At 42.4% G+C, this 24,800-nt stretch overlaps 1 protein-coding gene across 1 annotated transcript; it reads left to right on the top strand.

Moving 5' to 3' along the window:
• The first annotated feature begins 763 nt into the window (after window positions 1-763).
• Sh2d1b (SH2 domain containing 1B) lies at window positions 764-24,800 on the top strand. Its single transcript, XM_027417065.2, has 4 exons — window positions 764-1,089; window positions 18,866-18,929; window positions 21,477-21,639; window positions 23,541-24,800. The coding sequence occupies exons 1-4, from the start codon at window positions 956-958 to the stop codon at window positions 23,576-23,578; spliced, it is 399 nt and encodes a 132-aa protein (XP_027272866.1). The 5' UTR covers window positions 764-955; the 3' UTR covers window positions 23,579-24,800.

Here is a 24,800-nt window from a genome sequence, read left to right as displayed (position 1 = left end):
TGATGGATGCCCCCAACAGAAATTTGTGTTTAATGCTGTTATTGAGGTCAAGAACCTATGGCTATGTCTCTAAATGGTGGCACACACCTTTAATCCCAGCACTTGGGAGGCAGAGGCAGGCAGATCTCTGTGAGTTTGAGGCCAGCCTGGTCTACAGAGTGAGTTCCAGGACAGGCTCCAAAGCTACAGAGAAACCCAGCCTCAAAAAAAAAACAAAACCAAACAACCAAACAAAAAATCCTCCAAAACCAACCAACCAACCAACCAAACAAACAAACAAACAAAACACCAAAACCCAACCAACCAACCAAACAAACAAACAATCATAAAAACTGTGGCTAGAGAGTTCCTTGTACCTAGGGAACAACCTGCTACTAAGACTTTGTGAAATGGACATGGTATTAAACGAACACTGAATGACTTATTGTATCCACAGATCAGCGCATTTATCAACCTTCATTAGAGAAGCTTACGTTAAACAGATGACGATTAACGCAGAACACAGACAGAGAAAGCCCAAGAAGATTATGGGCATCCAGTAGAGCGGGGTCTGTATTATGTTCCTTAGAGAGCACACTGATAGCCAGAAGGGATGAAAACCGCTGGGAGACAGGCTGTATATAACCTGGACCCAGGGAGTTTGGCTGCAGTGTTGCTGCTGCAGCCGCAAACACCATTGGCTGAGCTGGAAGGCACTCCCCGACTTCTGTGAGTCATGTTTGAGCCGCCCACCCCTAGGCTGAAAAGTCTTGGTCACTTCATCACCCCTCCCTTCTCATTTCCTGAGTTGTGCAAAGCTGACTGAACCCACAGAGCAATCTCATCTTGTTTGGACAACACTTGAAGAAGGGACACTTCCCTTCTTCTGCTCTCTCCACTTCCCTCTCCAGAGCCACGGCTTGGCCTGGAACTGATCTCAGGTGGCCAGGGCAGTTAAAGCATAACTTAGCTCTCCATGGATCTGCCTTACTACCATGGCCAGATGACCAAGAAAGAATGTGAAACCCTGCTCCTCAAGGGAGGGGTGGATGGCAACTATCTGATAAGAGACAGCGAGTCTATGCCAGGAGTCCTGTGCCTCTGCGTCTCGTGAGTAGCCTTGCCTTCATGAGTTGAACCCCAATGGCAGCCATCTTCTCAGGGAGCTGTGTCTCATTCTTCTTTGCAATGCTAAGGAGACAGACATGGGCCAGGAGAGGATAGAAGGATGTGTCTGCCCAGCTCTTCTGCCTGCCTTTCCCTCCCATTAGTGGCTGTCACATGAGCAGACCCCGAGACAGCACAAGTGGGGATGGAGGGGATGGAAAATGAGAGAGTGATGGGGAGAAGGAAGAACTGTAAGAATGCAATCTTCTCTCCATGTCTCTTTATTTGCTGTGGAGAAGGCTAGGGGCCCTTTATAATATTTCTGACTGAAAGGCTCTTTGGTTGCATTCACGAGAAATATTTAAAGTGCTAATATGTCATGGCTCATCAGGTTGGTCAAAGACTTTGCAAGCAGCATGTCTTTGTTTCTTTTTATCCTTTCGGAGGCCTTTTGAGGAAAGTAGATGCTGTTGTCATTTTATAGATGAAGAAATAGAGAAACACTGAATCCTTTTTCATGCCTGTTCCAGAAGACATCGAGGAAGACTTCATTGCAAGCCTTTTTGACAGGTGTAGTGATGGATGTAGTGGGGACTTCGTTTGGGGACAGACAGTGGGCTTAACTCTGAATCAAGTGTGAGCAAGTAGGAATTCATAGCAAGGAGCAGGATGGGGGCAGTACACAGAAAAAGTACTATGAGGAAACTTCAGAGAGAAGGAAACACTAGCTAAAAGGACCCCGGGATTTTAGCTGAGTAAAGGCCACTGTGCTTAGATGTCATCTGGGGGCTGGTGGCAGATGGAAGATGCTGATGAGATACTGAGGGTGCTCAGATAGTATCGGAGCAGGAGACTATGAGAAAGCTGAATTTTGTAAGGAAATGCACAGGTGGGCCTAGAAGGTTTAGGAGCTTGACTGAAGTCCCGGCAAACAAAGAAATGTTGTCACTGTAAGGGGAGAGATCTTGTGCTTCTTAGAGCTTTGGAGAAAGTTAAGAAGGCAAAAGTGATTGTCATTATTAATTGTTACACAGGCCCTTTGTTTCTTAAATGGTGCCTGGAGAAATGGGTGTGAGAAAGATAGCATTAAGTCCATCTTTGCTTCTTAAGCTGAAAGTGATGCTCAGGTTTTTGGGTTTTTTGTTTGTTTGTTTGTTCGTTTGTTTTTGTTTTTTCTCCCCCAGATTTTTTTTTATTTGAATTAGAAACAGGATTGTTCCCTTCTCCCTCCTGTCCTTCCTTACCCCTCCCCCCAACTAAAACCCTACCTATCACATATCCTTTCTGCTCCCCCTGGGTGGTGATGCGTTCCATAGGGGTCATCAGAGTCTATTGTATCCTTTGGGATAGGGCCTAGGCCCACCCCCGTGTGTCTTGGCTCAGGGAGTATCCCTCTATGTGGAATGGGCTCCTAAAGTCCACACCTATGCTAGGGATAAGTACTCAACTACTACAGGAGGTCCTGTAGATTTCCAAGTTTTCCTCACTGAAATGCATGTTCCTGGGGTCTAGTTCAGTCCCATGCTGGTATCCCAGCTATCAGTCTGGGGAGCAAGAGTTCCCTGATGCTCAGGTCAGCTGTTTCTGTGGGTTTCACCAGCCTGGTCTGGACCCCTTTGCTCTTCACTCGTCCTTCTCTGCATCTGCATTCCAGTTCAATTCAGTGATTAGTTGTGGGTGTCTGCTTCTACTTCCACCAGCTGCTGGATGAGGGCTATCAGGTGGCATATAAGTCAGCCATCAATCTCATTATCAGGGGAGAGCATTTAAGGTAGCCTCTCCTCTGTTGCTTAGATTGTTAGCTGGTGTCATCCTAGTAGATCTCCAGACATTTCCCTAGCACCTGATTTCTCTGTAAACCTAAAATGTCTCCCTCTATGATGGTATCTCCATTCTTGTTATCATCTATTCTTCCCCTGACTCCGCCTTTCTGCTCCCTCATGTCCTCTGCATCCCTCATCTTCTCCCCTTCTCATTCTCCTAGTTTCCTCTCCCCCTCTGTTTGTTTGCTTATGTGTGTCCATCTGTGGTTCCACATGTCAGAGGCATGGTCTCCATGTAGTGATGTTAAGACACGAAACACGAAACAAGGGGAGACAATAGGTATTGGAACTATTGCCCTTGGAAGGATCTTGGGGGACGCTGGGTTAGTTCTTCCTAAGTGGGCAGTTATAAAAATAAGACTGGCCCTTCCCCTGACCCCTGTTCTGGTTTCCCGTGATCTCTCCCTCTGATGATGTCATTTGCCGCTATGTGATACAGACAAGTGGGCCTTCACCAGAACTGGGGCCATACTGAGGAGATGAGCAGCAAGTGCTGGGATTTGGAACTTCAAACTGATAAGCAGAAAGTGCTAACCCCAACGTGGAGAATAAGACCACTACCACAATTGGAGCCAAATTTAAAGCAAGCTTGATTTTTAAAATTGGGGTGCACTCAAGAGTTGACTAGAAACTGCCTCCTAAGTCAGATTATAGAGATCAGCCCTGAATCCATTTCTTGGGCTCCTTTTAAGGAGTAAAATCATGAATAGATTTACAGAGGAGAGACAATGGGCCAATGAGGAAATACAAAAAGAAATCTCAAAAACAAAACAAAACAAAACATCATGTGGTCACCATGATTAGGAAAGGTTCAGGGACAGTTCAGGGAAGGTTCAGGGAGGGTCACAGAGGGTAAGGGTATTCTCAAAAACAAGTCAGAATCAAAGGTTAGGGAAGGTCAGGTTCCTGGAAACAGAGCAACTCAGCTCTTACAGTAAATAGGAACTTATTTTTAACAATATAACATAAGTGACTCCTGCCTTCAAAATGGAGTCTGTCAGGTTCCTCAAAAGTGCTAAAACTAGTGCTATCATTGCACCTCTGGATGGCAAGAACTACTTACGGTGAAGTGTGTAGCAATAGAAAAAAGATGCGAGGGACATCCTTGAGACTGGACAGATCTTGGCCAGGATCCCAGGGTACATGGTCTACATTGAGATTCTCTTTAAACTTGATACTTATTCTCAGCTTCCCTGAGCTGTGTCAACCAGTCATATATTCAAATGAGAAAAGGATAAATGAATGTTTGCTGAGTCCCTTCAGAGGATCAAGCTCCACACTCCTCTTTGCCCACATCACGGAAGGACATGTCATGTGTAAGACCCTCAGAAAGCCCAGGCTTCCAGAATCTTAGCCCAGGACCTCGGCCACCCCAATCACAGAATGGAGGCGAAAGCTTGATGCAAATTGCATGAGGCTTTATTGTAGTTAACGAGCTAACCCCATGTTAGCTCGGGTCTTTCACCCACCCACCATGGCGGATGGCTAGCAAAGACAGTTCGAAGCCGCTGCATACATATCTTATAGGGGTATGTCTAGGGGTATGCACAGGTTCAGGATTGGTGTGCCTCCAGGCTTGGAGGGCTTGCCCTGTGTTGATTGGTCAACTGGTTGTTATGGCCCATAGGCCCTCCCAGGGTGGTTGCTATCTATGCTTTGTGCGTCATTGCTGTGCACTTGTCCATAAAGCACACCCAGGGTCGTAAAGCATAGCGCCACCAGCTAACTTCTGATTGGTTCTTTGTCACAAGACAGGCATCTGACTTTCTAGTGTCTAGGACAAGGTCATAGAAGCACGTGTTTGGCCGTTATTGCTGCCAAAAGGGAAGCTAGTCCCTTCAATGTCGTCACCCATGTCACGGGAGAGCAGATGAAATGTCATATGTGCTCAGACATAAGGTGTAGGTAAATGACCCTAGTTACCTCATCACAGACTTAGTGAAAGCTTATTATCATCATTATTTCAGGTTTCTCATAGGCCAAGCACTGTGCTGGGTCCTCAGCTGATGCCTTCAACACAGGCCAGGGCATAGAAGGGGAAATTAAGAAGTCAGTGGACCCTGTGGTTCATGAAATCACTGTGATGATTAGAGCATCATGGTACGCTGTGGGAGCCAACAGCAAAGAATGACCAATCCATTGAGGAGCAGCAAGCCTCACGATGGTGCTAAGATTTGGAGGATCAACAGAACCTTCTTTTATTCATTCAGTTTCCAGGCATGGTCCTAAGCACTGGAACAAGGTGGCAAGTACTGGAAGAAGTGTTCCTTTGCAGAGTCTATCCTTGTAGTAACTATTTTATAAGGGGGAGAAAACAAACTGCTCTTGTTATTTTCTTTTTCTTTTCTTTTTCTTTCTTTCTTTCTTTCTTTCTTTCTTTCTTTCTTTCTTTTTCTATTTTTGGTTTTTTGAGACAGTGTTTCTCTGTGGCTTTAGAGGCTGTCCTGGAACTAGCTCTTGTAGACCAGGCTGGTCTCGAACTCACAAAGATCTGCCTGCCTCTGCCTTTTGCCCGTATTTGCTTTTTCTTTGTGTGTGTGTTTGTATGTTTTGTTTTGTTTTTGAGACAGGGTCTCACAAAGTCCAGTTTAGCCTTGAATTCACTATGTTGCTCAGGCTGGTCTCAAAATCACAGACATCTACTTGTTTCTACCTCCTAAATGCTGTGATTACAAGTATGCACCATCCAACTGCTTATACAGTATCCTATGCCTTGACATTACTAATGTCCCCAGGGCCACTGAAATATGTTCAGGGTAGTTATCTCAGAACTATGTTATAAAGTGTCCATGCAGGGAACTTGAGCCTTGGCTGTGCCCTCATATCCAGAATCTTGCCATCCTGTTTGCCAGAGACAACCCCTCCCCCCTTTATTTGCTGCACTATATGGACTTCTGAGCTGTCACAGAGCCAACTAAGGACAGTATAAAAGTTAGAGATAAAGGAGGGAGGACAGCAGAGGTGACACATGCTTGTAAACCTGGCAATTTGGATTGCTAACCTGTCCTATGGAGTGAGGCCCTACCTCAAAAAGTGGAAGGAAGGAAGGAAGGAAGGAAGGAAGGATGGAAGGAAGGAAGGAAGGAAGGAAGGAAGGATCATTTAGCCAGGTGTGATAATGTATGCCTGGATTCAATTCCAGCCCTTGGGGAGGGGGGCAGAGATCTGGAGTTCAAGGCCAGATCTGGCTACACAATAAGTTGAGGCTAGTCTGTGCTGTATAATATCCAGTTAGAAAAATAAATAGAAGGAGGAAGAAGATGAGGAGAACAGGAAGAGGAACTGATGAGAAGGGTGGGAAGTCTCAGAAAGCTTCTGTCTGATAGCAGGTTGACTAGTAAGCTCCAGTACACAAGGCTGGGAAACCACATCTGACCCCCGAAACGCATGCAAGCTAGAAAACCTCAATGAGGAAAGTGTCTGTGTAGTGTGACTTTGTGAAAGTGGGGAAATTGAAACCTGTGGAGTCCAGATAGGCTAGATACTGGGGATTCATCCGTGGAAAGAGGGGCAGACTGTAGCACGGAGAGGCTGCAGGTTCTGTCTGCAATGAGGAGATTGGGGCAATGACTTTCTGTCCTCAGAGTTGCAACTTGCAGGCCTTTGGAAAGGGTTCAAAAAGAAAAGCAATAACCCGTACAGTCTAAATTGTACATAAGACATATGCAAACGCTTTTTAGAAAAACCAAAGTGTAGTGCACCGGTAAAGAACTTGTCTAGCATGCACAAGGCTCTAAGTTCAACCATAGTACCAAAATATAATTATTACTACTACTAATAGAATTCTCAAAATAAAATTTAAAGCTGGACATGGTGATTCTTGCCTGTGTTCCCAGTATGTTGGAGGGTGGAGTAGGAAGATTGTCATGAGTTTCAGACCAGTCTGAGCTACACAGTGAGCTTCAAATCAGCCTGGAATATGGTGTGAGAGCCTGTCATCAGGGCAAGAAAAAAAAAAAGGGATAGAGAGAAGAGAGAAAAGAAGGAAGAAAAAGAACCATCTACATATATAAAAACAAAAGCAGGAAAGAAAAAACAAAAGCAGAAATTATTTCCTTCTGCATTCAGAAGTCGCTAACATTTTAGCACATATCAGCAAACTTTTTGCTGTGCACATATTGCAATTGTATATGTAACAATTGGCTCTCTATACATGATGGTTTTTAACCTGTTTTTCTCTGTACGTAGTGTGTGTGTGTGTGTGTGTGTGTGTGTGTGTGTGTGTGTGTGTGTGTGTGTATGTGTGTGTGTGTAGGCTGGAGATCAATCAACTGCTTTCCACTTTATCTTTTGAGGCAGGATCTCCCATTGATCTTGGAGCTTACTGATTTGGCCAGACCAGCTGCCAGCCATCAGTGATCCTCCTGTCTCCTCTTCCTCAGTGTTAGGAATCCAGGCACACAATGCCATGCCCAGCTCTTACATGGGTGCTGGGGATCTGAACTCACTTCTTCATGCTTGCACAGCAACACTTTACTGACCGGGCCATCTCCCCAGCTCCAAAATGACTGAGTAGCATTTTGCTGATTGTAATTACTATAACTTACATATAGTCCAGCATCAAGTTATTTCCAATTTTTATTTTGTATTTTATTTGGTGGATTAAAAACAATTTGGAACAATTGATAGTTTTGTGCTTACATCTTTGAAAATTTACCTTTCATAAAATTTGCCTTTCATAAAATTTACCTTTCATGAAAGTCTAGACATTTGAATTGTGTCATGCACATCAACAATTTAATAGAGTAACAGCTTGCACTGACATACAGTCTAATCAAGGACAGGAAAAAGATGGGAGGTCAACAGTCTCTTATTACCTTGGGTTCTCGAGGCTTTCCAGACATGGCATGGAAAAATGCAGTACACAGCTGTTTGACATCATGGGGTCCAATGGGCTCCGTTTCCTTCCACTGATATTTCAAAGTTTGGTTAAAATAAAACTAAAAAGCTGACTACAAACATGATTTCCTGTACACACTGGAACAAAATACTCATGAATGAACTGTCTGTGAATCACCTGAGATCTACACATAGTACCTTGTGCTTCAGCACCAAACAACCATTCCCATGGCTAGCCCATTCTGCAGTGAAACCATTCAAAAGAAATGGAGCTAGCTTTTCCAAATGTTTTTTTTTCCTCTTTGATTTTCTTTGTACTAAAATTTCTTTTCTTCTGTGATATAGTCTGCTGCTAAACCATCTAGCATATTCTTCCTTCCAGACTCAGTGCCTTTACTCATCTCGCTGTTTCTTTCTCTCACCATTATCCACACTTTAGATTCCCATCTTTCCTCAAGATTCTTAAACATCTGGAATAAAACTGTGTTATCGTTCTTGTCTGCTTCTCCTGTTATCTGTGTCCTTCCTGGTCTGTTTCTATTGATTCACTTCTTACTATTGGTTTACTTCTTCTCATTGTTGATTTTCTGTCTTTATTTGTGCCTGGCAAATTTTGATTAGGTGCCAGACAAGGCACCTAATTTTTTACCTTTCTGGGTGTCAAAGTTTAATGTCCCCATGAAAATTCTTGAATCTTGTATGAGGAGGCACTAAGTTACTTGGAAATGCTCTCACCTTTTGAGGGTTTACTAGAACCAAGAATAGCTTTGGTTCCAGAGTGACTTCTGTTCTGTTCTCCTACTGGATAGAGGTGAGCTGTCTTTCTGCATAGTCCATGGATGGATATATACGCTGTTCTCTGTTCAATGAGAAAGAGAACTATTTTCAGACGATAAACTCTGGGTACCTTGGACTTTATTTGGTTCCAGTTCCTCTTCACATTAGGGGAAATGTTGGATACCCCTGCACTGAGTCACCACCAGGCCACAGGAAAAACATGTCTTCCAGCCGAAACCAATGTAGTAAGGCTGCATTTTCCCCCCTCCTCAGGGATCAGTGTCCTGAAATGTCCAATGTTCAAAGGCTGCAATTTTATGTATCTTTTTTCAGTTTCTGGGGGCTTTTTGAGGAGAACAGATATTATTCCCATTATTCATCATGTCTGGAAGCAGAATTTATAATTGACGTACTTTTAGTACTTACCACAAATATCTATATTTATTTAAACATACTGCTTTAAAGTTATAAAAAGTAGACACCAAGTATTGAGCATTCACTATGTACCAGGCAACCGGTTCACCATTTAGCACAACTATTTTAATCCCAAACTCAATAATATGACTTAGCAGGGAAGTATGATGTCTTGATTTATAATAAAAATGAAACATAGTTATAATAATTTCTATACCTAATATGTACATAATTGATCTTCATCCTATTCTCTAGTACAGATTCCTAAAATGCATTGGGTCTCTGGGGGTGATGAATGGTTTTTATGTGTTAACAAAATGACTACATGATAGCCCCGGGATGGGGATTGGTTGCCAGAAAGACAGGGTGGATAAGCTCTATCCCAACTCCCCAGGACAGTAGCACAGAGAGAAATAAATGTTGAAGTTGCTGGGTGTAATGGTGCAAACCGTTAATCCTGGGACTTGGGAGACAGAGACAAGCAGATCTCTATGAGTTTGAAGCCAGCCTAGTATATGCAGTAAGTTACAGGTCATCCACAGCTCCATAGTATGACACTGTCACAAACAAACAAATAATGATTGTGCTAATGGATATATACGCTGTTCTCTGTTCAATGAGAAAGAGAACTATTTTCAGACGATAAACTCTGGGTACCTTGGACTTTATTTGGTTCCAGTTCCTCTTCACATTAGGGGAAATGTTGGATACCCCTGCACTGAGTCACCACCAGGCCACAGGAAAAACATGTCTTCCAGCCGAAACCAATGTAGTAAGGCTGCATTTTCCCAATATATATATCCCTATATATTTCCCGTATATATCCCTGCTAATAATACTGTTGAAAGTGTACATGAAGTACAAGGCGGAAAAGGAAAGAGAACAAAGAGAGTGCAGAGAGCCACTAGTGCTTCGGGGACCTCTCCTGAGCATCTGAAATCTGACACTTGATAGAATGGAGAAGGAAGTCAACCTGGTGTGTGAGGGAAAAGCATAGCAAGGTGTGAAAAACAGGTTTGATTGGGATCTTGTGGATGTGTTTAGAGCATGATAAGAAGGGCAGTATGCATCCTACAAGCCATAACCTCAGAGAAGCTTGAACCCTCTTCCAGAAACAGATGGAAGCAGATGCAGAAATCCACAACTAACCAAGGACCAAGCTCCTGGAGTACAATCAAAGTGAGGGAGGAGCAAAAATATGAACAAAGGAGTCAAGACCATGATGGGGGAAACCCACAGAATCAGCTGACCTGAGCTAGTGAGAAATCTCATAGCCTGTCAGTGGTGGCACACACCTTTGGTCCCAGCATTCAGGATGGAGAGGCAGGAGGATCTCTATGAGTTTGAGGCCAGTCTGGTCTACAGAGTTAATTCCAGGACAGACAAGGCTACACAGAGAAACCTGAGAGAGAGAGAGAGAGAGAGAGAGAGAGAGAGAGAGAGAGAGAGAGAGAGAGAGAGAGAGAGAGAGAGAATACCCTTGCTGTACAAATAGTGAATGTCAAAAAGTTGGTGAGAAAAAATATAAGTTTAGGGCTTAGTTCTTTTCACATGTCTAATTGTCTTGTTTTTTAGTTTGTATAAAGATTGGGACAGTCAGGAAATTCCTGGAACCTAGAAGGCTCCCATCAAGATCATTAGAAGCTTTTCAACAAAACCAGTAACTTCATTCCTTCCTTCCTTCCTTCCTTCCTTCCTTCCTTCCTTCCTTCCTTCCTTCCTTTCTTCCTTCCTTCCTTTCTTTCTTTCCTCTCCTCCTTTTCCTTCTCCTTTTAAGACAGGTTCTCTCTACATAGCCCTAGCTGTGCTGGAATTGACAAATAGACCAAGCTAGCCTCAAACTCACAGAGATCTGCTTGCTTCTCTGCCTCCCGAGTGCTGGGTTAAAGGCATGCGCAGACATGCCTGGCTTCTGTAACTTGCTTTCAGTACAAAAATACTAATCCCTGTAAAATTCAATATGTTCTCGAAAGATCTCAAAGTTGCAGAAGATACGACAGGGTTATTAAAGATGAGTGAGCAAGAAAGTTGTGGGGGATCCTGCACTACCGGCCCACAGACAGGTAAAAGTGTATTTCAGCAGGTGACAGTCTCCTCAATGACTGAAAATCTACACAAAGGCAAATCCTCAGTAGACACTGAAGCCACTATGCACCCACCGTCCTCCCTCTTCCTCTCAGCACGCCTGCCTTCCTTGACTTTCCTTCCTTCATCCCTTCTGCCCTCCTTAGTCTTTATCTTAAAATTTGCATTTGAATAAAGCCACTTTCTTCATAAATAATAGGAACATCTAAGGTTTATGGAGTTTTGTTTGTTTGGGTTTTTTGTTTGTTTTGTTTTGTTTTGTTTTTCCAGACAGGGTTTCTCTGTGTAGCTCTGACTGTCCTGGAACTCACTCTGTAGATCAGACCAGCCTTGAACTCACAGAGATCAACCTGCCTCTAGATCCCTGAGTGCTGGGGTCAAAGGTGTGCATGCCTGCCGCCACCACCACCTGTCAGGTTTATGGAATTTTAAATCATTTTTAAGGATGTTTTTCCATTTGTGTGTGAGTGTGTGTGTGTGTGTGTGGGTGATATATACACATTTGTGAAGCACACAGAAGCCTGAGATTGATGTCTTGAATTGCTCTTTCACCTGATTCATTGAGGTCGATTCTCTCAGTCAAACCCGGAGCTGATAGACAGAGCTAGCCTTAATGAAGGGACCACTGCAGACCACACCCGAACACCAATTCCCTCAAAGAGATTCCCTGATTAAGCAAAAGAGATAGACAAGGAGACTGAATCTGAGGCAGAAACAGAAGCAAGTGGCCAGCAAGAGAAAAAAAAGGAGAAACCTGTGCTAGGGTAAGTTGCTAAGTTGTGATTGGATATGTCTGTTAGTGTAGCCAAATAAGGAATGTTGACAGCTAGACTTTTGTGGTCAGTCTCAGGAATGAGGAAGTGGCCAAATAATGTTTAGACAAGAAAGAAGATGGGAAGGGCAGCCTGCCAGCACTATATTTGGGCCTTTTAGAATCCTTCACTTACTAGCCAGCTTGCTCTGGGGATCCCCTTGTTTGTGCCTTTGATGTCTGGAATTACCACAAGTCAGACACACCCACCTGGCATTTCATGGATTTCTGGGGATTCAAACTCCAGTCCTCGCCCTTGCATTGCAACTGCTTTAAGGGAGCCATCTCCCTAACTCCTATTTTGTAGTTATTTTAACAATTTAATCACATTAGGAATAATTATGAGTTTTTTTACTTTATGCTTTTACTTGGCTTATGCTCATGAATTTTTAATATTTTACTTTATCTGAAAGATGAACTTATTTTTTAGCATCTGAGTTTTTGCCTGCATGTGTATATGTGCACCAGGAGTGTGCCTGGTGCCTACAGAGGACAGAAGAGAGGGTCAAATCCCCTGAACCTGAACAACATTTGGTTGTGTTACTAAGTGTGGCTGGGAACAGAATGTTGGTCCTCTGTAAGAGCAGCAACTGCTCTTAACTGTTAAGCCATCTCTGCCTTTTAAGTTTTAGTTTAGTTTAGTTTTGTTTTTTCAAGACAGATTTTCTCTGGGTAACAGTCCTAGCTGTCCTGGAACTCACTTTGTAGACCAGACTGGTCTCGAAATCACAAAGCTCTACCTGCCTCTGCCTCCTGAGTGCTGGAATCAAAGGTGTTCGCTACCATGCCTGGCCCTTTTAAATATTTTAAATGAATTAAATATACAGGTTCACCAATCTTTACTCTTTTTTGTTTTATTTTGGTTTTTCAAGACAGGGTTTCTATAAATCTTTACTTTTTAATAATTGATAAAATGTTGACATTGTCTGCTTTTTATTTTCAATGTTGCTATCTTTTAAAATACACATTTTCTAATTTTGCTAAATTTCATCAAATCGTTCTCTAAGACATTACACCCTGTGGTATATTAAGCATTCTCTCGGACTTCATCAGAGTCAATATTCTGCATTAGTAAATTCCTCCACCTCTGCCAGTCTGGTATGAGATGAGACATGAGTGTTGTTTAATGTGCATCTCTCTGGTGGGTAGCAAGAGGAAGCATCTCTCATGGGTTTACCAGCATTCCCTTTGTCTTATATATTCTATATATAAGTGCTATATATATGAGTGCTGCAATTGACTTCTCCCAGCCTCTGGGCATTTTCACTTTGTTAACTGTATTTTGATAAATAGAAGCTTTAATTAAACAAACCAACAAACATTACTGTTTTGTAGCTTGAAATCTTTATAACTGAAAACAAGGTCATTAAGCTGTTCATTTATAGTTATTTCTCCAAAGCTTATTTATTTACTTATTTATTTTGCCCCAAATGGAGTCTTTAGAGTATGGAGCAGAGATCCAAGTGTATGTGTTTCCACATGGAAATGATGCTACCTGTGGTCTCTTTCTCCCACCAATGTGCTGTGGCGGAGATATCTATCAAGCCATCACACATGCACAGACACATACCTGAGCTAGTCTGTGCTGTTAATACCATTCTCTTTGGAACCAGCTCCTCACTAGCTTTGTAAGAAGCAGCCTTAGAGCTATCTAAATAGGACCTCTCCTCACCCCCACACACTCAAACTCCAAACTTTCGCTTCTCTAAAATTGGCCTGACTATTCTAAGCTTAGGTTCTGTGTGTACAGAGGAATGACATGATCTGACTCACAGTTTATAAAAGGACCACACAGGCTGTTTGTTGAGTAAAAACTAGTGATACCAGGGAGAGTGAGCAAAAAAATGGCTGGAGCTGTGTCCTTGAAAAGGGAAAATAAGAGGAACTTGCTCTGGAGAGTCAAAAACACAGCTTGTCTACAAGTGATGACGACAGGGTATTTGAGTTGCAGGCTTTGATGGGTGAAAGCATGGCAGTGATAGGTGTGGCAGTGATGGGTGTGGTAGTGATGGGTGTGGCAATGATGGGTGTGGCAGTATCTAAGAAAGGATAGTAGTGAGCACATGGCAGAAGGCTGGGATTCTCTCCTGATTGTTTCTCACTGATGACGACTTACTGAGAAGATGGGAGCAACCAGGCAAGAGTAAGACTCTCTTTTTACTCTAAGGAAAGCAGAATGTTGTTCCACTGGGAAATAAAAATCAGCACATTATCTAGCCAGGCTGTAAAGAGTATTTAGAATGTCATCATAGTATTAACACAATATTAATTTACCTAAAAACTATGTGATTTCTGAGAAGAGAAAGCAGAAGCAGAAGTTCACAAAAGATAAATCCTCATTTACAAAAGAAAATATACTAGATAATGTTTAGAAAAGAGAAGGCATTTAACAGAAGTCTGTGTACATGATTGAAATAAGAGAAGCACAAAAAGAAGCAGAAGCCTAATGCTGAGGATGGAAAACTAGACAGGAAGCTGCAAAATTTGGTTATAAATTTTACACTTGACTTTTTAAACTTCATGAATATATTACTCTGGCAAAAATAAAACTCTGGCAAAGTAGTGTCTCCCTCCACTCAACATTTAAGAGCACTGGCCATCTTAGGCACCAGACACATATGTGGTGCACAAACATTCACACAAGCGAAACACCCACATTCATTTTTTAAAAAGGCAGATGATGGGTATAAGAAGAAAAGACAAGGAAGAAAATTGTTTCTGAGGAACACAGAAAAATAAGTGGTTGCCTGGAACCATTAAGAGTTATGTGAGTTGGGCAAGAGGCAGAGGCAGAGGCAGAGGCAGAGGCAGGTGGATCTCTGAGGTCTAGGGCAGCCTGGTCTACAAATCAAGTTCCAGGACAGAGAAACCCTGCCTTGAAAAAACAAACAAACAACAAGCAAACAAAAAAAGAGTTTGAGTGAAGATGGTCATAGTAATACATGACTTTAATCCCTGAATTTGTGGAGTAGAGATGGGGGCGTCTTTGTTGAGTTCTGGGTCAGTCTGGTCTACACAATTATTAGCCTTAAATATTTTACATTGGTATGGATTTTGATATATTGTTACAAATTTAAAGTTATTTGTTATACTGTATGTATGTTTCTATTCCTGTTTAGAGTATTGTGCTTATGAGGCTTATTTTAAAATGTAATGTAATTAAGAAATGTAGGCTAATAGTTAGTCATCTATAATAATCAAACTTATAGTCCTGCTAGATATGTTTTCAAGATCATACAAAGATATATTCCAGATATATCTTTGAAGATATAAAACTCCAAAGAACTACAGAATATGGCATTTAAGCTGTTTTATAGCCTAAGGCTTTTGGACAGTAAGACACATCTGCTCCTGGTAGCACCAATCGACTTCATAAAAGGATGATGGGCATCAGAGAACCTCCATATGGAGTGTGCTTTCATTAAGCTAGATAATTGGGCAGGAAAATGCTCTTGCCTTGACTGCTGACAGTATGCTGTACATCCTGGACAAATAGGACACAAAGAAAAAAGACTGTTGAACTTTGCCAAGATAAGGCATGACAATCCCTCAAAATTCTTGCTTCATAGAAAAGTCTGCTAGACATTCTGCAGGACACACAGGAAAGTGACAACTGAACTTTGTCAAAAATAGGCAGGACAATCCTTCAAAATCCCTGCTTCATAGAACAGTCTGCTAGATAGCCTAGGTTTGTGGGCCAAGGACGGATGTTCCAATGTTGCAGATGAAACTTAGGTGACTGTCCAGGCAGCCAGATGTCTGTCATTTCTATAGATCTGGAAGTGGCTTGCACTGCACTTCCTGTTTGCTCAGGTAATATTACATCCTTCTGGGGGTCTTTGATGAAGTTAAAGACTAGATACTTATAGTTACAGGTTTCCCTTAGTTATGATAGAAAGTAAATTAGGTACAAAACTTTGGACTCACGAAGATAGGATAAATAATGGAGAATTTTCTTTGAATTTGCCAAATAAAATGGACTGGCTATTGTAGGGAGACACTGTAGCCCCGCCTCCTAGTAGCCCGGACAGGTGTGCCGGGACATGCCCGTGAGGGCGTGTTGAGGGGAAGTCTAAGGTGATGTGATGCCGGGGACTGTGGGAGCCGTCTGCCGGACCTCGAGCCCGGACGTTGGGCGCCAAGTGAAGAGATCAATCCACAGTCCCTAAGGCTAAGATTTCTTTATTCAGATAAACACCAGCCAAGCACAAGCCAGAGTGTGCCAGGGGCAGCAAGGCAGCCAGGCCAGAGAGAGGAGAAGGGAGAAGGGGAGCCCCATCTACTGACTTGGGGCTCGCGGTCGGGCGGCGGCTAAGGGTCACCTTAGACTTCCCCTCACCACACTCTCACGGGCGTGTCCCGGCACACCTGTCTGGGCTACTAGGAGGCGGGGCTACAGTGGCTCCGTACAGGTTATTGTAAATGTAATTCTTACTTGATAACTATTAATGTTGCTTTACTATGTCAAAGTTAAAAACCTTTTTCTTTAGATAGAAGGGGAAACTGTTGTGAAATATTATTTTAACTAGGCAAAGATGTATTACATTTGTTCATGCTGTGGAATATTACTTTAATTGTGTAAAGGTGTGTTATATTTGTTTAATGATATAAGGGCAGGATGTGTTGATTGTGCTTCACCTTGCTTGTCTAAGGCATCTGAATAGTTTAATAAAGAGTCAAATGGCCAATAGCTAGGCAGAAAAAGGATAGGTGGGACTGGTGGGCAGAGAAAATAAATAGGGAAAGAAATCTAGGCTCAAGGAGAAGAGAGAAGGAGAGAAGAACAAGGGATAAAGAGAGAGACATGCTCAGGGCTATAAGCCAGGAAGCCACCAGCCAACCATACATGAGAAGCCATGAAAGTAAGATATACAGAAGGAAAGAAATGTAAAAAGCCCTGGGGCAAAACATAGATGAAGAGAAACAGGTTAAGTTAAAAGAGCTAATGAAACAAGCATAAGATAAGGCCGAGCATTCATAACTAATAAGTCTTTGAGTTATGATTTGGGAGCTGATTGATGTCCCAAAAGAAAAAGCCTGGTACAAGATGTAAATAGCATATCAATTAAAATCTCAAGATCTGAAGTGTAATTTCTACTGACACACATTATTTTCATACTACATAAACCAAAAAAATCATAAAGTTGAAGTTTGTAAGTCAAACCACTGAATTAGACTATACTTCCTTATACACTTACATAAATCATTATATATATATATGTATATATATACATGTATATATACATATGTATATATATCAATCACCTGAGTATTAAAGGAAATGGTGACAATGATAGGTAAGTAATCTAAGCAAGATAAATGTAAATTAGCTTGTTTTCTACTGCAGTAATAAATACCATGATGAATAGCAACTTTGGGAGCAAATAGTTTATTTGGCTTACATGTCCAGATCTCAGTCCATCGTTGAGGGAATTCAGGGCAGGATCCCAGGCAGGAGCAGAGGCAGGAACCATGGAAGAATTCTGCCTACTGATTAGCCTTACTGATGGCTCTTTAGGCTCTCATTCAGCTACCTTTTTTAAAAACCACAACATCTGGTGTATTCATGTGTAAAACAGTGAATTTACATGGGATATGGAAAAATGATGGTTTTTATTAAAGATGAGAGAGAGAGAGAGAGAGAGAGAGAGAGAGAGTGTTAATTTGTGGCTAGGAGGAAGTTGCTTCAGACTATCAAGACTCACATGGACTTGGTAATCTTGCATGCATGACTAAAATAGCCCACCCCTCCCCCACCCCAGGGAATCATAGTGAAATGACCTTCTCCTACACTGGTAAATACTAAAAGAAGTTGCTTTGTAATGCTATCTTAAATATTGAGACAAAATAATTATTGTTGTAATAAAAGAATATGCCCTTGGAAATTTAAAGAATTTTTGTAAAAATATATATCAGCATTAAGTCAGAGAAATGAAAGCATTATGGAGTTTGAGACTCTGAGGAAAAGACCATAGACTCGATCCGGATTATAATTAGTTCAATTTATGAAAACTGTTAGCAGGACAACAATCTCTGAACCAAACTTGAGATTGCTGTGAGAAGGGGAGTGAGGGAAGGATTTTTAAAGGTGAAACCACAAGAAGACTTTGAGTATGTACACGAGCAGGTGATAGAAGCCCAAAAAAGCGGTTAGTCACACCGTAACAAGTAGATAGATGGTCACTGGTGATGTGTATTTTGAGGTGGAGAGGGGGAGCACTGAATCGGGGTTCCTGGGAACTTACCTTCCAGAGACTAGCATCAGAGACAAGCTAGTCAAGTACTAAGATGGATGACTACATAAATGGAGTTTCTTTTGTCATCACAAAGGAATAATAATGTTTCTCCTTTGTGTTTTTAAACCAACTTCAGCTACCTTTTGTATACTTAATAGGACCTGCCCAGGGGTGGCACAGCTCACGGTGGGTCTTGCCTTCCTACATTGATCATTAATCAAGAAAAGGCCCCCACAGAGTTTCATACAGACCAATCTGATAAAAGCATTTTCTCAGTTGAGGTTTCTTTTCGGATGACCCTAGTTTCTGTCAAGGTAACAAAAAATTAACCAGGGCAATCAAAGAAGGAGTTGAAGGCATGAAGGTGAAAACAGTAAAGAGAGGAGAAATAGATGGATTCCAAAGTCCATGGGTCAAGGAATTACGGAATCAGCCAGAGAGAGAGAGAGAGAGAGAGAGAGAGAGAGAGAGAGAGAGAGAGAGATGAGAAATGGTAGAACAGGCTGTGTAAGATTCTGATTACGAAGTAGTTGTACTTCCTGACAAAGGTCAAGTTGTAAGGACCTTCAATTATTTCCCCTCATCCTCTTTGCTAGAGTTGACACTCCATCATCTCTAAGAGGTCTGTGTTTCAAAACCCTTCTTTCTTTTAAATTCAGATGAGAGAGTCTGGGAATAGTCAGTTTCTTCTTGGGATGTAAGACTGAATAACACATTGTGTCTAAACTATAAAGGCAGCCATTATGGAGTTTGTATATGTGAACACTGTGATTCACAGAGTCATCTTTCCACAGGTTTAAAAAGTTTGTCTATACCTACCGAATCTTCAGGGAGAAACATGGATATTACAAGATAGAGGTAAGACTACATAAGGACTACCACAACAGTGTAGGAACTAGTGAAAAGCTGGGGTCATCGCCTGAATCTTTGATGTGACCATGTGGAGGCCTTTAAAAACAGGAATGCCACACCAAGTTCGATAAGCAGAGAGCTTTACCTTGCTCTGAGAGAAATGAGCCAGTGCTGGAGTTGAGTTCCACATTTTAGTAATCCTGGCTGTTCCTCCAGACTGTAGAGGCAGCCAAGCCTACTCCCATCAAGGTCAACTATGTGGACCTGGACTCCATTGAAAACTGTTGTAAAACTAAACCATATCCCAGGACAGGTGTGGGAAGGGTGGGTGGACAGAAGCTCAAATGTTCCAAAGCCAAGCATATCTACAGCTGCCTGAAAATAGGACAGGGGCCATTAAATATTTGGAAGTTTTAGGGACTCGTTTAGTTTTTCTGGTTTCCTGTGAACTCAACAGGGGAATCTCTTTGCTTCTTTTGAATTTAGTTATTTGCTTTAAGAAGAAAGTATAACAAATATAATGGAATTCTTAGTTACCAACAGAAGATCCTAAAATATGTTCTGACTAACATCTTCAATATGCTCACGTAACTGTGAATATCTGAAAGAGATTAGAACATACAACGATCCCTAAAAGACTTAAGCATCTATTTTTTCTTTTGCTGTAGAGGATATCCTCGAGGCAATCAGTAAAATTTGAATTAGTTTCAAAATTCAAACAAGATTAGTAACTAGTTCTTCATGAAAGTTAATTTTCCCATTTTAATCATTGTCGTCTGGCTGTGTACAATGTTTGCCTTTTGGACCCCTGAAGTACTTAGAATTGGTTAAAGAAATAGCATGCCGTCAACTTCTCAAATGTTTGTGAATAAGTTTTTGAGATATAATTGTATCATGGTCCCTGCCATTTTCTCCCTCTAGACCCTCTTATATACCCTTCCCCTTTGTCTCTTTCAATTCATGGCCTCTTTTTACATTGTCATTCTCCTCACGAACAGACACCCCCCTAAATACAAAAGTATAACCTACTCAGGCTGCATACTGTTACTTGTATCCATAATGTTTCACTAACATGGCTGCCTAAACATGACTTGAACATGGATGACGCCAACAGACACGCTAATGTGGATGGAGGGAAGCTCACGAGGCCTCAACCATACATAGATACAAGCAACTAAAGGATGCTGAATGTGGGAGACACGGTCCTCCAAAGGGAATCACACCAAACTGGTTATTGAATACCAAACGGTCAGCCCTGAAAATTTGTTAAAAAGAATATACATATGCAAACTGGCTGTGGTGGCTCATGCCTGTAATCCTAGCACTTAGGAGGTAGAAGCAGGAGGTTTAGAAGTTCAAGGTCATCCTCAGCTACGTAGTGAACTTGAGGCCAGCTTGGGCTACATGAAACCTTGTTTCAAAAACAGAACAAAATACAAATCCATACATATGTGTATATACATATATACAAGCTCATATATTTTAGAGAGACTAAAAGGGCAAACAAATAAAATATTATTATATAGAACCTAAGTGGAGAATTTATGGGAATTTTACTTTTACTATTTTTCCAATTTGTCTGTGTCTGTCTGAAATTACCCCAAAATAAAATGCCTCCTAAAGAGAAGACCAGTTTGAAACCCATTTTTCCCTTTTTCTTGTACACTGGGGAATTCTGGATATTCCCTCAGAACCTATTTTGTCCCTTTTGTTCATTTTTCTGAACCAAAAGGGGAGCCCTCCATACAACACATACCTCAGATACAGAGAAGCATTTGGCCAAGGGAAGGCTTTACACTCACAGCCCTGCAGCAGGTGACACTAGGAGCTGAAGTGACCCCATTAAAGGAATGCACAGTGAAGTGTATGGAGGTTAAGCATGCACTTCAGAAAACCTCATTCCTAACCATACCTGTTGGCGATGCTAGGGCCATAGGATCACCACAGCGATGACCAAGAAAACCACATACAAAGGAGCAGAGGAAGAAAACGCTTTGTGTTTTTGAATTCCTTCTGTAAGCACCTATCAGAAAAGAGGATTTTTTTTTTCTTTCTAGTTGCTAACCGGAAAACAAGTCTGTGATTTCACTAAGTCATGTTGTCATCCTACTCTCAGTACAAACTGGGGCTTGTTTCTTCTATCTGCACCCTGTGGAGAGTCCGAGTAGGCACCTTATATGTCAATTATTTTGCATTTTCTCTCAGGAGTCCCCAATTGACCAAAGGCCAGCAGCATGACACAGTCTGACAGGGAACTAACTACAGTGAAGCTACAATAAGAGCCAGTCCAGACAAATTGCCAAGGATGGGGCTCACTCAGCACAGTGACTGGGGAACTTTTAAGTAAAAGCCCCCTTTATACAGAGTTGTTTGGGCACAAGGTTCCTCTTCAGAATGAGGAACCTCTATGAAATGCTGTTGGTAAGAGCCCTAGGCCTGAGCTGCTAGCGTCTTACTTTTCGCTTGTCTCTCGGGCAGCCCTCAAAACCACTGTTGCAAGAAGTGTCACATTTTAACCACAGCTGCGCAGTGACCTTTCTTATGTCTTTGCAGACTGTGGAAGGTGCTCCAAAACAGATCTTTCCGAACCTAGAAGAATTAGTCTCCAAGTATGAAAAGCCAGGTCAAGGTCTGGTGATTCACCTTTCAAACCCAATGATGAGAAGCGGCTTCTGCCCAAGAGGGAGAAGGATGAAGTTAGAGATGAATGTTTATGGTAAGAGCCCTGACAAAGGGTCAGGAGGGACCCCGAAGCCTGCGTCCAGCTCTACTCTGTAGAGTTGATGGAAATTGCTGACTTGGTCTAGGACATTAAAGAGCTTCATCTTGCTAAGTGCAATTTCTACTGTACTGAGAAACAATATCTCCTAGCCCCTGCAAGTGGCCAAGACATAGAGTTGTCTGTGCTAGGACAACCAGGAAGGCAAGGAAAGGTCCTGACCAAAAAGCTGACTTGGGTTTCATTCTGTGGGCATGCGCAGTCCACCATGGTAATAAATGCACATGTGGGCAGGTTTTCACTGAAAAGACTCATGTCAAATCACCCACCAAGGCTTATCCTATTACATTTTGTTCAATCTTTGCTAAGCATTCATTTATAAAATGATCAGGGACAAATTATTTCATATATATATATATCCCTAAAGGTATGAAGCCACCGAGACACGGCGGGGTGGGGTGGGGGTGGGGGTCAGCACGTGTGAGGAAAGTCTGTTCACAGCACTCTCAGATCATATTTCGAGCTTACCCTCATCTTCATCATCTGCCCATTGCGGCAAATTTTGAATTAAACACAGACATGCAGAGACGTTTCTGGTCCCACCCAATCGCTCATGATGAAATGTGTGGTTTCATTTTGTGTGAGAGGGATTGCAGTTGTCTGTGGGTGGCAATGGTGATGACAGCAGATCTACTAACTAGGGAGAAAGATGAGAGGGCACGAGCTCTCAGGGAGCCTGCCAGCATCCATGCTATTCTGCCTGAGCAAAGTCCCTTTTTTCGGCTGCCGTGGTAAGCTTCTCATTTCTCTAAAAAGATAAAGCGTGAGATTTTAATGACTAAAATAAAACCTTGCCCCCCTAACATTACTTCCAGCCATTCATCATCATTCAGGGGATTGTGTGGACAATACAATCTGATAATTTCGTTTAAGTCCAGCCACAGATATAGCCGCACTGCTCTTTTCCATCAAAACTTACAGAATTAGGAAGTCTGAAAGGGCTGGAGAAATAGCCCGGTTGGTAAAGTGCTTGCCTTGCTTGTGTGAGGCCCTAAGTTGGATCCCTAGAAATGATGGCTTTGAAAATCTGTACAACGTGGCACATGCTTGTAATCTCAGTGCTGAAGAAACAGACACAGGTAGATCCATGGGGCTTCCTGACCATCACACCTGGTGAGCTCCAAGCCAGAGGAAGACCTTGTTTCAAAAAATAGAGTAGATGGAGCCTGAAGAACAACATGTCAGGCTAACCTCTGACCACACACAGGCACCCTTGTGTAGATACACCTGCATACATACCTATATACATGCATGCACACACACACACCCAAAGGTATTAAGGGGAAGAAAGCATAAAGGTGTCAAAGCCAGACACTTGTGCAAATCAAGATGAGTTGCTGGGAGTGGCTGGGATGGTAATACTTTTGTCTGAGGTATAATGAAAGGCTACTAAATCCCTGGAAGAGAATGGGCTTGGGAGAGGTCTTTCCCAAGAACTGGACATGGGTCTGGCCACACCAATTTTCCAAGCATAGTCAGACTTGGTAGAGTGTGCTCCACGTACTTAGCTACCAAAGGGGAAATGCCTTCCCTTCCTCTTGCCTCCTCAGAACCAGCTCCATGCAGAGCTACTCTGACGAAGGCATGGGATTTTCACTGGTGAAGGTAGACACTGAGTACTAGAAACTAAGGATCCACTTATCAAAAAGCAAAAACAAACAAAAAACAAACAAACCCTATTTGTCCAAGCAAGTCCCTAGTGCCACTGCAGCCTTTGAAGATGTCTCTTTGATGTGGCATCAGCACTGCTTTGTGCCTGGTGTCCTTTTCCTCGAGTTGGGATGGCTGGTGGGACTTCTGGGTGTGGCATCTCATGGCTGTCCTTTGCTTTTCCCCAGAGAACACTAACGAGGACTATGTGGATATCTTGCCTTGAAGACAAGGACATAGGACAAAACAAGCTAAGGGAGGGCTGAGATGGCAGAGCTCTCAGCGGCCACCACCTCTGCAAGTGTCTATCTAAAATGCCAACTTCTAGAGGGCCTCTGAGACCCTCCTGACCTGGGTAGCAGGATCTTCTCAACTGAAGCCTTGGAGAAGTCCCTTCCCACATGTCTGACTCCTGGCACACTCACAAGAAGCTCCAAAGCCACCGTCACCTGTTACTCTCCTATCTTGGAATTGGACAGCCGGAATCCAGGCATTGCCATTGCATCCTGGCTGACAACATCTAACAGGACAAAGGGAAGGGCAGCTTCATAGAAAGGAAACAATACTCTGTAGTAACTTCAGAGTCCCCAACCTGTGTTCTGTGACTTTTGGCAAACCGCCCTCTCTGGTGTGGTTGAGTGGTTCACACACACTAACCTGGACCCTCTGTTGAGCCTGGTTGTCCCAGGTGGAGCTGGCGTCTGAGCAGAGGAATCAAGGTCTAAGGATGCTGAAGAAGCAAACATGTCCTCCAGCTGTGGAGGTCTTGGTCCTGATGAGGGCTGTGACCCACCAATGTTCCCTTTCCCTCTCGTTTGACCTAGCCCCATCTCTTCAAAGGTTGACTTCCTGCCAGGCATTCCTCTGGCCTCGGTTTTTCCTGATTTTCCCCAAGTCTGTATATACAGCAATCACTTTGTCAGCTCTGCCTTTTGATAAATGTGATAATAATATTTATTTTATTATTATTTTTTATTAGCATACAGAGAAATGGGTTTTATTCTGACCTTTTTATATCTATAAATCATTACACTTTGGGGGTCTTTTTTTTTGTTTTTGTTTCTTTTTTTTTTTTTGAGACAGAATCTGAGTCTAGCCCAAGTTAACCTCAAACTCTAACTTTATGCCTCAGCCTCCTATGTGCTGGGGTTACAGGTGCATGCGATCTCTGTGACCAATATGCTCTTCTTTCTTGACCTTCCCCTGTACTGCCCCATCCTTTGCACCTTGCCGTGACACTCCTATCCCCAAAGAGACCGCCTTCTGCCTATATTTCATTGCCTTCCTTCCACTTTAGACCTCTTGCTCCTGTCTCATAGTCCGGGTTTCTGAATTTTCATGTCCTCCATACATATGTATTTATACATATAAATTTAAATCTGGATCTTACATATGAGAAAAATGTGGTTTGTCCTTCTGAATCTAATAAACTTCACGCAACAAAATGA

This window comes from Cricetulus griseus, chromosome 5, assembly GCF_003668045.3.
Source record: "Cricetulus griseus strain 17A/GY chromosome 5, alternate assembly CriGri-PICRH-1.0, whole genome shotgun sequence".
In the NCBI taxonomy this organism is placed as follows: domain Eukaryota; kingdom Metazoa; phylum Chordata; class Mammalia; order Rodentia; family Cricetidae; genus Cricetulus; species Cricetulus griseus.
The sequence above is the reverse complement of the archived record's forward strand: the minus strand, read 5'-3'. Positions and strand labels throughout refer to the sequence as shown.